Here is a 19002-nt window from a genome sequence, read left to right as displayed (position 1 = left end):
TTGAGCACGCACACTGTCATGCCTCTGCTCTGGCTTCTGAGTGCTACGAGTCCCTGTCGATGTCACTGGGGAACGTGACTTTGGGATCGGCCGCCTGCCCAATGGCATGGCATTTGCGTTATTCTCATTGCGAAGAAATTCAGGCAGTTCGCGATCGATGGCAACGCTGCGCTCGCGACCTCGACTGTCTCCACGCGGGCTTCGCGAGCGACGAGGGGGATACGAAGACGGCGACCAACGTCTATCGGGGTGGATTGCTTCGGTATCGTTGCGCGTCGCATTGAATGGGGTGACGCGTGCTGGGGAAGTCGGATGGGGTGCAATGCTGGCGGTCGCTCTTCCTCGTACCGAGAAGCCAGAAGCATCCGTATTGGCAAGTCTACCATCATTAGAAGCGTGTTCGATAGATTTGGCCACCATGCGAAACGACACCGCTGGAGAGTTGAAGCCTTGAGTATGCCTACTGTGGTGACGATGGCTGCGACCATCAGACGGCGGAGGCTTCAAGGACAACATGGTCGGGCTCTCTCGATATGCATCGCGTGGAGCGAGAACAGGACTGTCGCCATAGCCTGAACCATCCCGATACGACATATTAGAGTCGAGGTCGTAGTCCGGAAATGGAGAGCGAGACCGTGAAGATCGGCGGGTTCCGGCTCTCTTGAAAGATGTGTCAAACAGATCGTGCTCCTAGTACGGCCGTCCACCTCTATCGCGATATCCACCGCCACCGCGCCTGTCGTCATAACCTCCCTCAGGCGGCCGCTCACCTCTCCTCCAATCACCGCTTGGTGGAGGGGCGCCATATCCTCCTCCACCTCGACCTCCATAACCACCCCTGTAACCACCGCCTCCTCCTCGCCCGTAACCACCGCCAAAGCCATTCTCCCGCGGAGGACCCCCTCTTGGGCCGCCAAAGCCACCTCTTGAAGTGGGTGGTGGCATTGGTGCAACCCGTCCGTCCTGGTCAGGTGGGTAGACCGAGCAAGCAACGTAGTCTCCAATGACGAACCGCGCTTCTGCGAGCGTCTTGTGCGCATCTCCCTCGAAGGTCTCTGTAACATCTCCGTTCTCTGCTCCATCGTCTGCCATCTCTGCCCGACTTCCTCCGATGACCACGCTTCCCAATGGTTTGTCGATAAATTTGCCGCGACCTCCTTCTGCGATTGTAGCGCGTGTGTCCGGGAAAATGAGCTTAAACACCAATCGCGTGCCGACTGCAGGATTCGGAATGACGTTCTCCGGAAGTACGCTCAGGAAAAGAGTGGTGAGCTCAGCGAGAGTGCAGTTTGGCCACGTGTAGATTTGCATCATATGTCCCTTGACATCTCGAGGGAGGAGCGAAGAGTAGTCCGGAATGTTTGTGGTGTCGGACGGCACTGCCACGCTGAACTCCCACGGATCCAGTTGACGATTCTGCCGCCAGTAGAGTCGGAGGAGGAAGGGTGCGGTCGTCGCGCGGTCAATTGTGGTGCCCGCTTCGGGTCGAAGAGACGCCATGATGAGTGCGAGGTGTTTTGGGCGGAGCGCGATGCTACATGGGTAGTGAGAGTGGTGTAATGAGGGAAGTTGGTCGTGGTGAAGAAGTTGTTGTTCTGTGTTCCAATGGCAAGAACTCGAGCTTCAGAGTTCAGTCGCGTCGGCCCGGGCGGAAAGGTTCCGTTGGAGCATGCAAGTCTCGACCTCCATCACTCTTTTCTGAGTTGACAGTTTCACTGACATCCAACATCCACAACCGATATCATGGACTTCGCAAGCTTGATGAAGTCGCAGATTGCGTCTTCGTCTAGACCAGTCAAAGAAGATGCTGGCAAGAAGTACCTGAAGCGTTCAGAGGTTGAGGCGCAAAGACAGGCGGACTACCAACGTGAGCAAGAAGAGCTGGAACGGGCGCGGTTGGAGAAATTGGACAAGAAACGAAAGCGGGAAGAGGACGAAGCCGAGCAGACGCGGGCTCGCGAAGAAAAGAAGCGACGGCTGGCAGAAGAGAGTAAACGATATCGAGAGGAAGAAGCAGAGGAGGAGGAGAGAGCACGGAGGAAGCGACTTGGACTACCTGAGCTCGAGAAGAAGAAGGATGGCGAGAACGGCACGGCTCTGAACGAAGGGGAGCAAGATTTGTCCGAAGAAGACCTGCTCACACGATTACAAGAGCTCAATGAGCCGCGCTTCCTCTTTGGCGAGACACATGTGCAACGCTTACGGCGGTATCGTAAGCTTACCGAGAAAGCAATCGCACCGAAACTTACCACTGGACCTATACCCACAACGCTTGAGCTGGTTCCGGAGAAAGACATGAAAGTGCCCGAGACAGTCCCTAAAGATCCGGAGGCGCACAAGTTCTTGCTTCGACAGTTGGCAAGCTACTTCGACATGCTGCTCTCCGAGTGGCAATCAGCACTGGCACGACGGAGCAAAGAAGTCAAAGAATCATCGACTGGAAAAGTGGCGTTCAATTCCTTCCTCGCTGCAAGAGACAACCTCAAGCCGCTGTTCAAGAAGCTGGAATCCGACAATTTTCCGTCTGTTCTCCTGGCACCCGTTCTGGAAATTGTGCACCTGGCGCAGACAAAACGATACGTGTCTGCCAACGATGCTTACTTGAGAGTGTCGATTGGTAAAGCCGCCTGGCCGATTGGAGTCACCATGGTTGGTATTCACGAGCGCAGTGCCCGAGAGAAGCTGCACGAGACCGAGAAGACTGGCAACCAGGCACATATCCTCAGCGACGAAGTCACCAGGAAGATGCTTCAAGGCATCAAACGATGTCTTAGCTTTGCTCAGACGAGGTGGCCACCGGAAGATATCGCGCAATTGATGGGTTGATGCTCTAATGAGTCACGACGGCAAAGCGGCATTGGGAACAAGCGACGTTCGCGTGGATCGTGCGCAACATGCCATGTCACATTATCCACAATCACGATGTCCGACGAGGCTGACAAAGACCACCGCCATTCATCGCTTCAAACGTCAAGTGTCGAACAAGTTTCGATCGTCCATCAGCGGCCCGCTCCGCTCACTCTCCTGTCCGCAGTCACTTCGCCCTGTTCCCTCGGCGATAGACGTCGACCTCGGGTATGTTATTCTTCACTACGAACGTTCAACAAAATCTGTCAAGACTTGTCTAGCACGAGACGATCCAGAGAACAGGTGAGCTGACCGACTTGATGCACAGGAGACGAGAGAGATGCGGGCAATCGTTCCGAAATATCTGATCGCCGGTAGCATGCCATGTACAAACGGATGTTGGAAGATCTCGTCAGGTGAGCTGGCGGATCAGGATCCATAAATTCGCACCAGTTCCTTGCCATCCATCCATCGCGAAGTCAACCGTCGACCATTCCAAACTCTGCGAATCCCGCAACAGTATTCATCGCCATGAAAACGGTGGTGCTGCACCGCTTATCGGCAAACGCCGCCACTGCAGTGTAGTTCTCCACAGCAGTCAGGGAGGCCGTCTCCGCACGGATCTTTTCATCGCGATGTTAGCAATCGTGCGAAACCGTCCGGGTGATCTCGAGAGATGAACTGACCGCCGCCGCATTCGTTCGCACGCGGCTGGAGTGGCACTGCACCGAACGTTTGGCCCGCGAACAGGGTGGCCACGAGGCAGATGAGTTGCAGGGAGAAATTCATGTTGTTTCGGATGAGCTTGAAGTGGTGGGTATTGGTGTCCTGGATTGCAGGCGAGGGTAGTCGATCGACTGGGAGGTGTTGGTGCTGGACGCAGATTGAAGGTGTAAGGACAGCGGCATTATATGTTCGCAATTCTTGCTTGCACATCAAGATCTTCTCGGAGACAGTCGGACCACTCGCACAAGGTACTACGATTGACCGAGAAAAAGGCGAGAAACTTGCAAAGGCGATCGAGCTAATCATGGTGTATAGAAAGCTAAGTAAGGTACAGACGATAAGGTCTTATAGGTGCAGTCGCTTTTGCTGGTCTAGTGCCGTCGCTGGTGCGATACTCCGCCGACACTCCGCCGGTGGGCAAACCACGGCTGTGGGAGATCTTGTCAGATTCTGGGGAGCAATTCCATCGAGGTGACTCAGGAAAATCACGCGAACTCACTGTTCATCGGATTGGTTTCGTCGCTGACTGCAGACCCTCGCTCTGCCTTCACACAGCTCACCTGACCGTGGCAAAAACACCAAGACGGAGCGACTGGCGCTCCGACAAGAAGAATGAAAAGCATTGTGGACTGGAAATTTTTGAGACAGTCGTGCGCAAAGTGTATACCAGATTGATCAACAACGACAGTGACGCCTTCATACATACACAACAACGACAGCCACACTCGACGGAAAGCCAACGTGATCCAAGGAAAACAAACCAAGGAGAGACCCTTTTACATCCGGCCGAGACACTGCACTGACGATACGCCTTGAAGAATCCAACCTTTCCCACCGCGTCGCGAGACTCGTTCATCGAGGAAAACTCGAAGTCCGGTTCCGGGTCCTCGATCGTCATCATCCATCGTCCGTCCAGGTGAAAAGTAGCAGGTCCATGATATTGCACAATTTTAGGTGCATCTGTTGTTCTGGCAGGTGGAATCGTGGCAGCAACCACCCAGTCCCCATTTGTTGCAGATCTCTGCGATGGCACATTGTTAGCGGCGGTGGACATGAGCTGAATGTTCTTGCAAATACTCACTTCCATGGCAGATTGAGCGCGCTTGAATGGAATCGTGGTGTTGGACTTCTCCCGCTTCGGCTTCGGCTGCAGCTGCAGCTGCGGCGACGGGCGTGCTCATGACTTGGCCTGCGAAGAGGGCGGCGGCCAGGTAGAAGAGGTTCGTGGAGAGCTTCATGTTTGATGACTCGTTTTGGATTGGGATGGAGTCACTGGAGGTTCGAATTGCAGCTGATGTTGCACAGTAGAAGAGAAATGGGAGAGGAGCGGCGGGATCAATATACGTCGCTGTACTTCCTTGCAGAACCGGAACCATCGGAGCAGCTCAAGCGAGGCTCCTCTCATCGCGGGGCTGTCATTTTGATCATTCGACGGAGCCCTTGGTTACATCCTGGCTTCAATAAAGTCAGACGAGCCGACAGACTGGGGACTCGAACCTACCCGGCAATCGATGGTGAAGTTCTGCTGCCACGTCTATGACCTCGCGAAGCAGCAAAAAGCAGGCGATTCCGGCCATCTTGTTCGCTCATTTGTGGAGCTTCAGTGGCCTTCCATGTGGGTTGAGGAAACCAAGGCCGCCGCCGTGTGAAATTCTGCGAACATCAAAGTTCTGTTTAGGTTTCTGGTCAGCGTTGATTTTTCCCTCCTTGCAAACCGTGTCCGGTAGTCCGGTGCCCTGTACCATGTTCGAGGCAGTGCAACTGAGGGGTGCAAACTGTATCGAAATTCGCGAGGATGCGCAATGCTGCGGAAAAGTCAAGATACGTTTGCTGAAGCGCATTGGTTGCTAATGTACTGTTCGGAGGGTAAGACAAGAACGCAAGGCCAAAGAGCCAACCCACGCTTTCATGCCTCATGCTACCATACCATCGAAGATCCCTTCGCTATGCTCCAAAAAAACACTGCTTTTCCACCGTGAACACGAACTCCAATCCTACGCGCACTACCGGTAAGTGTTCTGCGAGTTTGACGGCAGACCCAAGCTGAAGCCGAAGCCTGGCACAGCTGGCGGCGTCGCAACGGCAACAGGCTCAGGTCGAGCCATGTATCCGAACTGCGGCGGAGGTCCACCACTGACACCACTGTACCCGCCACCGTAGTCTTGATCTCGTCCACCGCCGCCGCCGCCACCTCCTCCACCACCCTTGTTGTGCTTGCCGTGACGCCCACCTCGATCCTCCCTGTTACGCTTATTGGACGGCACTTGGTCTGGCCCAACGCGCTTACTCATGGCCTTGCTGCTGACTCCCGCACCGATCTCAATGTCCGGCTCCTCGAGCACCATCCCACCTTCCAATGATTTGCCGCCAGTACCACCATACTCGGCAGTCAGTAGCCACTTCATGTCCGCCTCGGTAAGCTTGTGGATGGGAATAATACTCTCACCCCTCGCGTAGTCGCAGCACTCGCGCGGACCGAAGCCGACGCCCCACTTGGTCTGGCGAGCGACATTCATCACGTCTTTGTCGTTGCGGGATTGCATCTCCTCCATAGTGGCTTTGGCAGAGAGTGCGTGTGCGCGAGTCGTCATCTTCACGAATGCGTGGCGCTTGTCGCGGTTTGCGATGCACGTCTGCACTTTTCCGAAGCGCTCGAAGAGCTCTTGGATTTCGGGCTGCGTGCCGTTTGCACCACCCACGAAGAGGGTGCGCGATAGCACTTTGATGTTGTTTGGCGGCAAGCTGTTGTCAAAGCCGATGATCTTGGGTTGCATGCCGCCCGTGCCAGCTGGTCCGGGACTGTTCCGCATCGGTGAGCGCTGCCTGAATCGTCCTCCACGACCACCTCCGTTCCCATTGGCCCCACGAGAGTCGTTGTAGTCGCCGCCATGCTTCTGCGCCACGCTGGCATCGTATGAGCCATATACCGGGCTCCCTCGGCCACCGCCGCCTCTCTGTGGGCTCCTGCTGCGACCACGGCCTCGACCGTAGTCTGGCGGAGGAGCAAACGCTGGTGCAGGTGGTCCCGCAGGCTGGTATTGCTCTTCGAAAGCCTTCAGGACAGGGCCCCATTTGTCTGGTGACACGCCATCCTTCTGAAGATCTTGCAACAGCTGCAGCGCAGGAATGAGCTTTTGATGATCGTTGATGATGTTCTCTGGGAGGAAACCGCGGAGCTGCGCAAGTGGATCGGACTGCGGAGGCGGTGCTTGCTGTGGTGGCGGTTGGAAGGAATACTGCTGCGGAACGGACGGTGGTGGCTGGGGTGGGTGGTAGCCTCCATATCCTGGATACGCCTGTGGTGGTGGAAAAGCAGTGTGCGGTGGCGGCGCGGAGGATGTAGGCTGAGCATATTGCGTTGCCTGTGTTTGAGGAGGTTGTCCGAAGAACCCACCAAACTGGTTTGGCATCTGTGCTTGTGGTGGAGGTGCCACTGCCATTGGAGGAGCGGCAGAGAATGAAGGCGTTGGAGCAGCTGGTGCAGCCCTCGATAACGCAGCCAGAATGCTATTCACGTCAGACGCGGGTGCAGCTTGCATCTGTGGCGCCTGTTGGAAAGCTTGAGGCTGTGGCTGAGGCTGGGACTGGAACTGAGTCGACATGGTGAGCGGCGGTGCAGCAGCTATTCCGTTCGAGGTCGACGGAGCCTGTCTTCCAGGAAGCAAGCCTTGGTCATACACGTGACGCGGTGGAGTTCCAATCGGTGTATTGATGGGTCTAGTCGGCATCGGAGCCGCATACTTCTCACCCGACGCGTGCTCAACACGATCCGCATCTCCCTTACGAGGCACGACGGTAGAGGCTCCATTGACAGATGTAGCAGATACTGGACCTGACGAGCCGCTCACCTTGTTCTTAAACTCAGCGAGCATGTCCTTGGGGAAAGTGTTGCCACGTTCCCAGATGGTGATCATGTTGGTCAACTTTGGCTTCTGGTCTTCCGGGACGCCCTTCATGATGTCGTCAAAAAGAGCCGGCATGAGTTCGGTGACTCGTTTTACTGCGGCGGGGTATGTGCCTGGTTCTCCTCTTCCTTCGACGTGCAAGTCCTGTTTTGCCGCCTTGGCCTTTTCAATCCATTGGCGCACAACGCTATCGATCACGTACAGGGCGCCGAGTTTGTGGGTGGAGGGAGCTTTCTTGAGTGCGCGGTAGAAGGACTGTACGATGGCAGATTCGGACTATGAATCAAGTGTCAGTGGCCTGATTCGTTGAGCGGTGAGGTGAAAAGAGTCGTTGAGCATCCGCGGCATCGGTAGCTTACCTTGATGTTCTGGACGCAGATTGCGGTGATGGTCGAGATTTTCGTTTTGCTGGCTCCGGGAGGCTTCAGCTGGTTCAAAGATGAGAGCAAACCATCGAGCTCGTTTACGGACGGGACTGCCATGGCGAAGTCTACTCTACGCTCCGGTCGAGTGCTCCTGGCGGAAGTTGTTCTGGCTGCTACGCGCTACTCCTGACCTTGTGGGATGAAGGCCGTGGTCAAAGGTCTACAGATTCTCACTGTGACTACAGCGCGACAGTCAGTAAAGTTGGTCCGAAGTGGCTACTGCGCTTGCTTGATGTTCTGTGTCGGTGAAGTGCTCGTCACGTCCACGAGAAGAAGGTAAAGAGTGAATGTGCCTTGCTTTTGCACGAGCACGTGGTTCGCACTTTCCAGTGAGGTGTTCCGGTGATGCACAGGCTGACAGTCGCTGCTGCAAATGGTCTCTAAGGCTCGCTCTTCACTTCCGGTCTATGGCGCCAAGAGGAAGTCGCGGATGCTACTGCGTTCTGCTCAGAGGCAAGAAGAGATGAGATTGGAACAGCGCGTGCAACGGGACGATGCCAAATGACGGCACGTGATGATCAAGAACAAGTCGCTCTGATTCCTAGGCGAGGACCCCGGTCTCTGTACTGCGATCTTATGCTCTTCACGGCCGAGGAGGGGTGCGCGCGGTCAAGGCTCACGGTGGTCGGGCAAAAGCTACACGAGCGCGAGAAGCAGCAGGGGCAGATATTACCAGAGATGATGTATCGGATGAGATGTCGCTCGGGTCGGAGATGATGCCCTGGGGAGTCCGAAGGGTGATGGTCGAGAATGTCGTGGATGATGAGAGGTGTGAAGAAAGGTCGAAGGTCGTGCTTGGAAAAGGTGGAAATCAAGCGAAAGGATTTCCCAAGGGCGGGATTGAGACGAGACTTCCCGACTCCCGAGACAAACCTCCGCGGCGTCCGCGCCCGGAATGGCCCGAACTCGGTCTGATACAGCGTTTTTGTCTCAACTGCAGTTCAGCTTGTCGCAGCTCTGAATCTGAACAATCCTCTACTCTCCAATCCCCTCTCTCACACATATCATCCTCCATCCTCCCGCACATCATCCTCCAAGATGGCCATCAACAGCGTCTCGCGACAGGCGCTCCGCCGATCCATGGCTGCCCCATCCACCTGGACCCAGCGCTCCGCCCTCAATGCCAGCCGCACATATGCTTCATCCAGCAAAAGCGCAGTACGTTCAACTTGTTAGCTCTCAGGAGACCACATATCGTGCCTCATCAATGGCACCATCGCTGTTGACAGAGCTGTCAAAGCTGCGGTCGAGGAATAAGGAGCTTCCCATCGAGCTATAGCTAATTCATGCCTCTCCCTAGTCCCTGAAGGAGACCTTCGCTGCGAGCTTGCCGGAGAAGATTGATCAGATCAAGAAGCTGAGGAAAGAGCATGGACACAAGGTGGTCGGCGAGGTCACCCTCGACCAGGTCTACGGTGGTGCGCGTGGTATCAAGTCGCTCGTCTGGGAGGGTTCAGTCCTCGACTCCGAGGAGGGTATCCGCTTCCGTGGCCGCACCATCCCAGAATGCCAGGAAATTCTGCCAAAGGCGCCCGGTGGTCAGGAGCCTCTCCCAGAAGGTCTCTTCTGGCTTCTCTTGACCGGTGAGGTCCCATCTGAGCAGCAGGTCCGCGATCTGTCCGCTGAGTGGGCCGCCCGCGCTGAGGTCCCCTCGTTCGTCACCGAGCTCCTCGACCGCTGCCCATCCGACCTTCATCCAATGGCTCAGTTCTCTCTCGCCGTCACCGCTCTCGAGCACGAGTCTGCATTCGCCAAGGCCTACGCTCGCGGCATCAAGAAGGCCGAGTACTGGGAGCACACCTTCGAGGACAGCATGGATCTCATCGCCAAGCTGCCCACCATTGCCGCCCGCATCTACCGCAACGTCTACAAGGACGGCAAGGTCCCAGCCATCCAGAAGGACAAGGACTACGGCTACAACTTGGCCAACCTCCTCGGATTCGCCGAGAACTCTGACTTTGTCGAGCTCATGCGTCTCTACCTGACCATCCACACCGATCACGAGGGTGGTAACGTCTCTGCCCACACTACCCACCTGGTCGGCTCTGCTCTCAGCTCGCCCATGCTCTCGCTCGCCGCTGGTCTGAACGGTCTCGCTGGCCCACTTCACGGTCTCGCCAACCAGGAGGTCCTCAACTGGCTCCAGGAGATGAAGAAATCGGTTGGATCTGATCTCTCCGACGAGAACATCACCAAGTATCTCTGGGACACCCTCAAGTCTGGCCGTGTCGTGCCCGGATACGGCCACGCCGTGCTCCGCAAGACCGACCCTCGCTACGTCTCCCAGCGCGAGTTCGCCCTCAAGCACCTTCCTGATGACCCAATGTTCAAGCTCGTCTCGCAAGTCTACAAGATTGCTCCCGGTGTTCTCACCGAGCATGGAAAGACTAAGAACCCATACCCCAACGTTGACGCCCACTCTGGTGTGCTTCTCCAATACTACGGTCTCACCGAGCAGAACTTCTACACCGTCCTCTTCGGCGTCAGCCGTGCTATCGGTGTCCTGCCACAGCTCATCATCGACCGCGCCGTCGGCGCCCCAATTGAGAGGCCCAAGTCTTTCAGCACTGAGCACTGGGCTAAGCTCGTCGGAGCTAAGCTCTGAATCCCTCATAAAATGAAGCCCCGCGTGGTCAACCCGCATATCCGTCGCGCGCTTGATTTGTTGGGCGGTAATGGAGGTGGAAGGGAGGTCAAGCGATGAGGTTGACGTTTTTGTACGAAAAGAAAGACGAGTGTGTAAGAACGTCGGTGGTGTCGAATGAGTGAATTTTGACTGTGTACCTATACCAGAGGAAAGCTAGACAGATGGGAACCTCCTGCATAGAACGTCTTGATAGCTGCGATTCAGAAAGCTGCTACTCCACTTCTCAGATATCAAACAATTTTGGTTGGCGAACGGGCCGTCCACGTCTTGCACACACGTGAGCTATGCGGTGCTATTCAACTCGATGTAGAAGCATATCACCAATTCTAAAAGTTCTATCTGGTATCGTCTCACTCGGTCGCCCTGCTATCATCATGCCCACTTTGCGTAGATTCCTCTTCGCCCTGCTTCGGCACAAGACCCCACACGCCTGTCGCGATGTCCTTGGCTTTATACTTGACCATCAACCCGACAGCAATAGGTCCCAAGATGGTGTTCAGCAGAATCGCCCACACGGCAGTCACGAATCCGTCGTTCGAGACATAGTCCGTGTTGTTATAGCCAATCTCCACGATGAGAAGCCCAATCTCGCCTCTCGCGACCATGGCCATTCCCAGCAGTATGGCCGGCGAGACAGCGGCCTTGAGTCCCGACGAGTGTCCGCTCTCCACAGAGATTTCTGTGTCATCTCTGGATGATCGTCTGCCCAGTCCTTTGCCCTCTTCCTCATCACTCGTCGATCTGCCCTTCCCGTTTCCCTTCCCGCGGCTACCTTCGCCGGCTGTCGATCGCTTCGCGGCGGTCCAGATGAGAATCCAGACTCCAACCAAAGCCTTCGCGACCAGCATGAGAAGGGTATACACGACACCTCTCCAAATCGCCTTCCCCGTCCAGAGATCCAAGAACGGAATCGCGAACCCGATGCTCGCGAAAAAGAGCGGCTCCAGAACATATGTCTGGAAGTCGAGACAGTAGTACTCGAACGTGTGCACAAAGGTGGGACTCTTGCCCTTCTCTCGCTCCCCTTGCTCTCGACTTAGCACCACGAATGGTCCATCTGGATGTCGAGATGGTAGGTAGGTGAGGAACGATCCGGCGAGAAAAGCGCCGAAGAGGACTGATGTTCCAGCGTACGCTGCGATGGAAAGAAAGGCGGAGAGGACGAGAATCATGAAGATGATGTTGAAGAGATGGTCAAAGCGATGGAAATAAGGCTCGATGACTTTTCGGAAAAGGGGAGCAAAGACCCACTTGGACAATACGGGAGTCAGGATTGCCATCAACGCGGACGCGAGGATGGGTCGTCCGATTAGCCATCCGAGACCCGTACCGCCGGACTGCAGGTCTCCTAGATCATGAATCACACTTGACATGACCAGGCCGGTGACATCGTCGATGACCGCGGCGCTGACGAGGATGGCTCCGACACGAGTGTTGGCCAAGTCGACGTCCTTTGACGCCCCTGAAATCACGGCGAATGTTGTACCCAGGCTCGTCGCCGAGAGCGCCGCCCCGATGATGAACGTTTCCACGGCTCCATATCCGAACCCGAGGTAGAGAAGTAGGTAGCTGAACGCGATGGGTAGAACAACTCCCGTCGTGGCGCCAAACACCGAGAGAGTGAGGTTCGCGCGGAGCAGATCCAGGCGAGTGGTGAGACCTCCCTCGAAGATGATCAGGACCAGGCCAATGTAGCCCAGGTAGAGGAACGTTTCTTGCCAGTCGTGCTGGAGAATGTTCGCCAATGGCTCGCCGTAGATGATTCCCACGGCGATAGGGCCGATGATGCCGGCGCGGATGACCCTCTTGGAGATGTAGCCTGCAACCCAGAGAAAGGTGAAGAAGCTGATCAGGATCAGAATCGAAACAACTTTGTGTGGTCCAAGTCAGCATGGCGAAACAATTGTTGTTGTGGATGCGGAAGTATTGTTTCGTGACCTACTTCCGGGCTCATGGTACTGCAGGAATGCGGCCATGATTGTCAGCAACCATGAAGCACGTCGATCTGTGATGGCTTGCTTGATAGCATATTTTCATCCTCACAAAGTGAAGTATTGGAGGTCACTCTTCGCAGCTCGTCCGTCGTCATGGAAAGTCCAGCCCAGCGAAGAATTGGCCAATCAGATGCACCTAGCGACCTCACCTCCGTCACTCCGTGGAGCGGAAATGCTTGTCTGGTGGATTCGTGGTGAGGCTTCGACAACAATGATTTCCATTTCAGTACAGAGGACGTGGACCGGGCGAACGACGAGCGCGAGTCGGCGATGAAGAAAGATCATCGCAGCCTGTCCAGAGCCTACAAAGACTGGGCTGGAGCGGCGGCACGAAGCGGTAAGCGACGTCGCCCGCGAGCCATAGGACCTTCCCTGATGTGATGCCGATAGGAAGCGATTGGAAGGGCAAGTTGTCAACAGAATTCTGACGCCTCAATGGAAATGCCAAGTGCTTCGAACCCCTGCAACGACTCCACTCATGACACAAGAAGGATGGAGACACGGGATGCACGCATCCTCTTGGAAGCAGCCAGAGACTCTTTCCTCACACCTGGTCCATCGAGTCCAGGCCATCGTCAGACATGATCGGAGACAAGTCGGACCACTCGGAACGTGAGGAGAATGGCGAGAGCGTCCACGATGGAGACGACAAGAGATCCTTTGATGCTGCTGAAGACGAGCAAAGGCCTCGTACTCCACCGCCGGCCTACCGACATCTAGAGCGCGCGCCATCTTACGCTACGCAAGACACGACGGCAGATCAGACCTTTAAGCGTGAAGAGGTGACCAGCTCGCAATCGACCTCGGCCGGCTTTGCGTCCGCAGCCAGGATTAATGCTGTAATGGGCCCTCCTCCGCCAAAGGAGGAGAAGAAGACCAGCCGATGGAAGCGCTGGCAGCAAGACAGACAGGAAATGCGAGAGCTCGGTGCGCCAAAACACGACAGCGATAAGACCTGGAAATGTCGCGGCGATACTGGCTGAAAAGGGAGAGCATGGCATAAATCGCGTGGTATGGCTTGTCACACGCTCGAGCACAAGGATCACGACGCCCAACACTACTGCTTCCGCACAAGGCTCCACCACATGAATTCTCGTTCATCAAAGGCTTGCGTCAAAGGGAAAAGAAGTCCAGGTCGCCACCATGTACACATCGGTGTCCACGGACCATGGTAGCCTCGCGGTGCAAACAGTCCCTTTCACAGCTGATCTCTTCTTTGGAATCAACACGGTTTCCCATCGTGGCATACGTGGGAGCAATTCTTGTCTTCACTGTGGACCGCTCTGATGATGCAGTCCGTGCAACTCTCACGCTTGGTGAGTTGCTCAGTTCGGAGATCTTTCCGATCCTGGAGCGCTCGGACAGAGGCAGGGCTCTCAAATCCCAAAGGTAATCATGATCGTAAACAGTTCCCACTTGGCGTATGCACACCAGACGCAAGTGATAAGATCGGTAGCGTATTCCCTGTTCAAACGTATGTGTCTCTACATATGGAGACACAACTTGGACGCTCTGCTAATGCCTTGCTTGGAATGTCCCAAAAAGGACACCCATTGCTTTCTCAACTTCAATGTTCAGGATCAAAGTCGATCGGATTGCGGCGGTCATTAAACGCTACGTGCGCCCACCTTGTGCGGCGATTTTTATGCGGACAAGCACACATCATGTGGGCTGGAAGCCGACAACGACAACGACCACGAAGATGACAGCAACACTATACGCTCGAGGTAGGAACGAATACGCTGGTCAGAGGAAGAGACGATATGGGTCGAACGTGTTTGATGCTGGAAGAGGCTGCTCAAGTTGGTGACCATTGGGAAATGCGTAAGGTACCTCAGTGTTGTATGTTTCCGTCTCTTAGCTACTTCACAGCAGGTGTACCTTGCGCGTTCACAATGGATCAACGGACTGCCCTTGGTTCTTACTTTCTTCAATTTCATGCCTTCATGAACAGCTCTCAGCACCGATGGAGGTTTGACGGGATCGTCACGCGAAAGTGCTAGGTATACGCCACAATCCTTCCAGGTAGATTGGGAAGCAGGCGACCGCGTCGCTTCTTCTCTTCCATCTTGGGTTTTAGCCAGAACTGTCATCTTTCTCTCGCTTACTCAACCACATCGCACAATCGCCATGGCCACACGGGAATGGCACATCATGCCAGCCGGTGAAGAGGATGCGGAAGCCATGGTCCGCTTAACCACGAGAACACTAGCAGCGGGTCCACAGACGATCACCAAATACAAAGATATTCCAAGTTGCGCTTACCCCAACGAGCGACAATATCTCACTCCGCCAGAGCAATTGCTTGCGCACCGTGTGCGGACGAGGAAGAAGGTCATCACCTCGAAAGGCATTCACACGTATAAAGTCATGCATACCAGTGAGCCAGGAAGGATGATTGGAGTTGCCATGTGGAAGGAACCTGTTGAGGAGAGCCCGAAGACCGTGCCGTTGTCTGACGAAGATGCGAATAAACTCACGTTGCCGCCATCACCGCCTGCAGCACCGCCTGCATGTTTCAACTTGGAAGCCATGAAACACGTTCAAGAGACCATGGAAGCAGTCCAGAAGGAGATTCGGGACAGCAATGGCAGCGATGCTGTTCCATCTCAGCCTGACTATTTGTGTAAGTCTTAGCTCTCCTCGTCAGTATTGCCTTATACTGACACCCGGATGGATCTCATGGTGTTTGAAGTCGATCCCGAATTCCGCCGCCAAGGAATCGCGACGCAGTTGATGCAGCCTCTGTTCACCTCAGGCAGCCTGATTTTATCGCAGGGAGGCTACCAGTCTACGTCGAAGCCTCCCCCCTAGGGAAGATGTTCTACCAAAGCTGTGGCTTTGAAGTCCTGAGAGATGTGGAATCGTTCGAGGGCAGAGCTATGTTGAGCGCTATGATTCTCTGTCGACAAGCCGATGCTTGACTACGGGTATGATGCCGTGGCACGCGCGGCAAAGCGATACTTCTCCTCAAACTCCTCCGCAACACTTCCCAGATCCGCCGCGATCATGGGAAACATCCATCGCCTCCACCACCAAACCTGTAAATGCGACTTCAATCCCACCTCGCCTAGCAATCGATCTATGTAACCCATCATATCATACTGTAAATAGTTCCCTCCAGCTCCATGCGTCGGATACCGCCGCTTCATAAACGCATTCACCCACGCTATCTCCTTCCGCATGGCGTCTATCGAGGGTAATTGGATCAGTCCGTCGAACAGAGCGGTGGTCCAGATCGCTTGCACTTCTGCTACGCGGAAGCCGTTCGGTGCGTAGACGTTGCCGACAAAGGCAATCGAGCGGTCGGATAGCGGGGCGATGTTGTTGTAGAGCCGATTGGGCGTTGAGTTCTTGGTGAGATGGTTCTGTTTCGTCGCTGGGGCATGTGCCAGTTTTGGGTATCTGCTAAGAACTTCCATATCTGCTGCTGCTTCGAGACCGACCCATTCCTTTTCATCCGCGGAGTCGGAGACAGTATGTGGGAGGCCGAGGTCGACTTTTTGCTGAGAGGTGAAGAAGGGATACTCGTTGGTGAAGCCGGTTGCGCATATGATGATGTCAATGGGGAGAGAAGGCCCATCTTGTAGGACGACTATGTGGTCGGCTAGACGCTCGATGTCATGGCGATGGACGCGGACATTCCTCGCGATTGTGTCCCAGAAGTCGGGGCGTTGGATCATGCCGAACGGTCCTGTGCACCAGAAGAGGCTGCGTTGAAGTTAGAGGAAGGTTTTTACGACACTTTTCGTCATGGATTCCCGCATCTACAATAAACTCACCTCACGTCGCTCTCCAGCATTCTAAAGCCCTCTCGCGCTCCTTCCCGTTCATGAAAGTTGCCTATCCGCTTGCACTTGGCATCCGCCCCATCCCAGACTCCTTTGACCAGAGTCTCTCCCATGGCAGTATTGTGCAAGAACCGCGTCCACCAATTCGGCGTATTGAAGCACGACGGACTCAACGTTGCAAAGAGTCTCGTAGCTGCCAGTTCTGGATCATTCAAGAACGGCCCTTTCGCGTTCTCGGCCGGGTTCGTGAACGCTCCAGGACCTGTGCCAGACTTTCGAATGATCCAGTGAACTTCGTTTCCGGCCTTGGCGAGCCCATAAACGATATCTGCTGCGGACTTCCCGGCGCCCAAGACGGCGATTTTGAGATGAGATGACACTCCTTCCGAGAGGACTCGGCCGTAGTCTTTCTGATGCAGGATACGACCGTCAAATTCGTCTTGGCCCGCGAACAAGGGCATCCGTGGATCAGAAGTCATGCCGGTGGCGACGATGAGTCGTTTCGTTCGCAATGTTGGCCGCTCGCCACTGTCACGCATCGCACCGTCAACTGTCCAGACCCCATCCAGCTTCACCACTCTCTCTACCCCGACGCCGGTCCTCACTCTCTCCCTCAACGTCCTTCCATCATAGACATGCTCATCGAGACATCTCTCCAAGTAATCGGTCACATACCTCGCTTCGAAAATATCATTGAAAACGTCCGCTTCCGGAGGCACAGTCAGCGGTACGTCCGAAAATCCTGACATTCGAATTCCACTTTGAGACCAGAATCCCGGGTATGCTCGCTTGCGACCCCATGGTCCTCCAACGGAGGATGACTTCTCGAGCACCAGGACACGTGCGAGCGGGTGGATGGAGAGATAGAAGCGTGCGACAGCTAGGCCTGAGAGGCCTGTGTGAAGAGCATGGCCTAGTTAGCTATTGCGATGTCCATGAAAGCAGCGATTGAGCAGGCGATGCGACCTCTTACCGGCTCCAATGATAAGTAGATCGAGGAGCGGTTCGGAGCTCATCTTCTTGCGTTCCTTTTGAGGTCTTGCTCGTACACGACCGCTGTGAGCTCGGTCGAGATGACCTACCCGTCGAGGTGGACGCAAGATCTGGACGTGGTCGTCGACGCTGCCTGGAAGGTCAGCATACCTTTGACGCAGTATGATGGTACGAGGGTAAGTTGGTCAAGCGGACAGAGACGTAGAGATCGACGAAGGATCAGAATCCTACATCGCCCTCCGCCTGATCATCAAGCGGCGAAAGCATTGATGATTGGGTAAGCCAGGTCTACTTGACCTCGGCGTAATAGTCGACGCGAAATGTGGCTCTGTTCAGTCGTGCGAGACGATGTTTGGTCCGACGGGTCGATGAGAATGAAGCATGACTGTGTCCGTGCCTGAAGCGCTCTTGCTTAGTCATGCTCTTGCCATCCATGTTGTGATTGTTGTGGATCATCAGACTGACTATTAGTGAAGTGCACGTGACTAGTGCCAAGGCATTCCCACACATAGATAGCTAAAGTAAGAATCTTACACTTGAGATTCTCTCTGCATGACAATATATACCTGCTAATTAGAGGTCTTCTTCTACTTAGCTTAAGTCTAATTACAACAGGTTATAAGCCCGGCGTAACTACTGCACACTTAAGGAAGAATTGTCTGTTCTAAGCGCAGCTACTAGAACCTTACTGTATACTGTTTAGACAGTTAACTAGCGAGCCGAGAAAGAGCTAGTTACAACAACAGCCGCAATGCAGGCTAATAAGTTTAAGACTGCGAAGGAGAATAAAGTCCTAAGAAAGGGAAGCAACTTCTTAGACTAGTTAAGGATGCTTAAAGCAGCCCTTATAGACAAGGAGGTGTTAGGCTATATCTTTTATAACATTCCCTAGTGCCCTGCCTAACTAAAGCTAGGAATTAAAGTTAGATATCCCTCTCTACTAACTAAGGAGAGTACTGCTTTATCCTCCTAGGCTCTAACTCCTTCCTAAAAAGAAGGAGGGGACACTCTAGTAACAGAACCTATTCTAACTAGTAGACTAAGACTAACTCCTCTCTAAGTCTAGCATAAGCATAACCTGATTGCATACGGGATTGTTAGCAAAAGGATTAACTAATCTCTAAGGCCTAACTTTAGGGATATAGAGAAGACAGCTAAGGAACTATATAATACTATTGCAGCTACCTACAGGCCTGTTGTAACTATAAACATTTATAACAGCCTAAGGATTCTTGGAATTAGCAACATTAAGATCTAAGGAACAAACACTTAGAAGTACTGTAAGGACTTCTAGAAGTAGTATTATAAGTACATCTCTGTAACAGAACAATACTCTAGGTCTAAGAGCATTCTAGTCTTAAAGCTTACCTTTAGTAATAAGCAGATTAGGCTGTTCTTTATCTAGGGCCTCTACTATCTAGAATACCTAAGAAGCTAGAGACAATCCTATTATATTAAGAACATAACTCTTAAAGAGCTAATTACCTTATTAATTAAGGAACCTCCTCTACAGATATAGAGGACAGCAGGAGGATTTAGGGGTGCTGCAGTAGATAATAATTAGTGTACTAAGTATACCTATTATATCTACATAAATGCAGATTGCTTTAAGAAGCACCCTAACAAGGCCCTAAAGTCCTAGGTATATAGAGGAAAAGGAGGATCTAACAAGGA

General features: G+C 54.0%; 10 protein-coding genes across 10 annotated transcripts; 4 read left to right on the top strand and 6 right to left on the bottom strand.

The window, feature by feature from the left end:
• Positions 1-690: 690 nt before the first annotated feature.
• HCP2401 (histone deacetylase complex protein) lies at positions 691-1500 on the bottom strand (the record flags this gene model as incomplete). Its single annotated transcript, XM_003854791.1, has 1 exon — positions 691-1500. The coding sequence occupies one exon, from the start codon at positions 1498-1500 to the stop codon at positions 691-693; it is 810 nt and encodes a 269-aa protein (XP_003854839.1).
• Positions 1501-1804: 304 nt separating this feature from the next.
• MYCGRDRAFT_107945 (uncharacterized protein) lies at positions 1805-2826 on the top strand (the record flags this gene model as incomplete). The annotated part of the gene is made up of 2 exons (XM_003855621.1): positions 1805-1817; positions 1877-2826. 2 exons carry the CDS (start codon positions 1805-1807, stop codon positions 2824-2826), a joined length of 963 nt encoding a protein of 320 aa, XP_003855669.1.
• A 629-nt stretch (positions 2827-3455) lies between these two features.
• On the bottom strand, positions 3456-3755 carry MYCGRDRAFT_103126 (uncharacterized protein; the record flags this gene model as incomplete). Its single annotated transcript, XM_003854790.1, has 1 exon — positions 3456-3755. The coding sequence occupies one exon, from the start codon at positions 3634-3636 to the stop codon at positions 3475-3477; it is 162 nt and encodes a 53-aa protein (XP_003854838.1).
• A 2097-nt stretch (positions 3756-5852) lies between these two features.
• MYCGRDRAFT_18762 (uncharacterized protein) lies at positions 5853-6251 on the bottom strand (the record flags this gene model as incomplete). The annotated part of the gene is made up of 1 exon (XM_003854789.1): positions 5853-6251. A coding segment is annotated over one exon (399 nt), but the record flags the coding sequence as incomplete, so codon positions are not given.
• A 1251-nt stretch (positions 6252-7502) lies between these two features.
• MYCGRDRAFT_37403 (uncharacterized protein) lies at positions 7503-7960 on the bottom strand (the record flags this gene model as incomplete). Its single annotated transcript, XM_003854788.1, has 2 exons — positions 7503-7640; positions 7838-7960. Coding segments are annotated over 2 exons (261 nt in total), but the record flags the coding sequence as incomplete, so codon positions are not given.
• An 889-nt stretch (positions 7961-8849) lies between these two features.
• On the top strand, positions 8850-10595 carry CIT2 (citrate synthase; the record flags this gene model as incomplete). The annotated part of the gene is made up of 2 exons (XM_003855622.1): positions 8850-9061; positions 9204-10595. The coding sequence occupies 2 exons, from the start codon at positions 8942-8944 to the stop codon at positions 10506-10508; spliced, it is 1425 nt and encodes a 474-aa protein (XP_003855670.1).
• Positions 10596-10900: 305 nt separating this feature from the next.
• MYCGRDRAFT_90567 (uncharacterized protein) lies at positions 10901-12526 on the bottom strand (the record flags this gene model as incomplete). Its single annotated transcript, XM_003854787.1, has 2 exons — positions 10901-12420; positions 12493-12526. 2 exons carry the CDS (start codon positions 12524-12526, stop codon positions 10901-10903), a joined length of 1554 nt encoding a protein of 517 aa, XP_003854835.1.
• Positions 12527-13125: 599 nt separating this feature from the next.
• Positions 13126-13527, top strand: MYCGRDRAFT_90566 (uncharacterized protein; the record flags this gene model as incomplete). Its single annotated transcript, XM_003855623.1, has 1 exon — positions 13126-13527. One exon carries the CDS (start codon positions 13126-13128, stop codon positions 13525-13527), a length of 402 nt encoding a protein of 133 aa, XP_003855671.1.
• A 1147-nt stretch (positions 13528-14674) lies between these two features.
• MYCGRDRAFT_90565 (uncharacterized protein) lies at positions 14675-15468 on the top strand (the record flags this gene model as incomplete). The annotated part of the gene is made up of 3 exons (XM_003855624.1): positions 14675-14924; positions 15048-15170; positions 15323-15468. The coding sequence occupies 3 exons, from the start codon at positions 14675-14677 to the stop codon at positions 15466-15468; spliced, it is 519 nt and encodes a 172-aa protein (XP_003855672.1).
• MYCGRDRAFT_99032 (uncharacterized protein) lies at positions 15469-17622 on the bottom strand (the record flags this gene model as incomplete). Its single annotated transcript, XM_003854786.1, has 3 exons — positions 15469-16255; positions 16327-17230; positions 17309-17622. 3 exons carry the CDS (start codon positions 17349-17351, stop codon positions 15469-15471), a joined length of 1734 nt encoding a protein of 577 aa, XP_003854834.1.
• Between the last annotated feature and the right edge of the window lie 1380 nt (positions 17623-19002).

Source organism: Zymoseptoria tritici, chromosome 2 (genome assembly GCF_000219625.1).
Source record: "Zymoseptoria tritici IPO323 chromosome 2, whole genome shotgun sequence".
NCBI lineage: Eukaryota > Fungi > Ascomycota > Dothideomycetes > Mycosphaerellales > Mycosphaerellaceae > Zymoseptoria > Zymoseptoria tritici.
The sequence above is the reverse complement of the archived record's forward strand: the minus strand, read 5'-3'. Positions and strand labels throughout refer to the sequence as shown.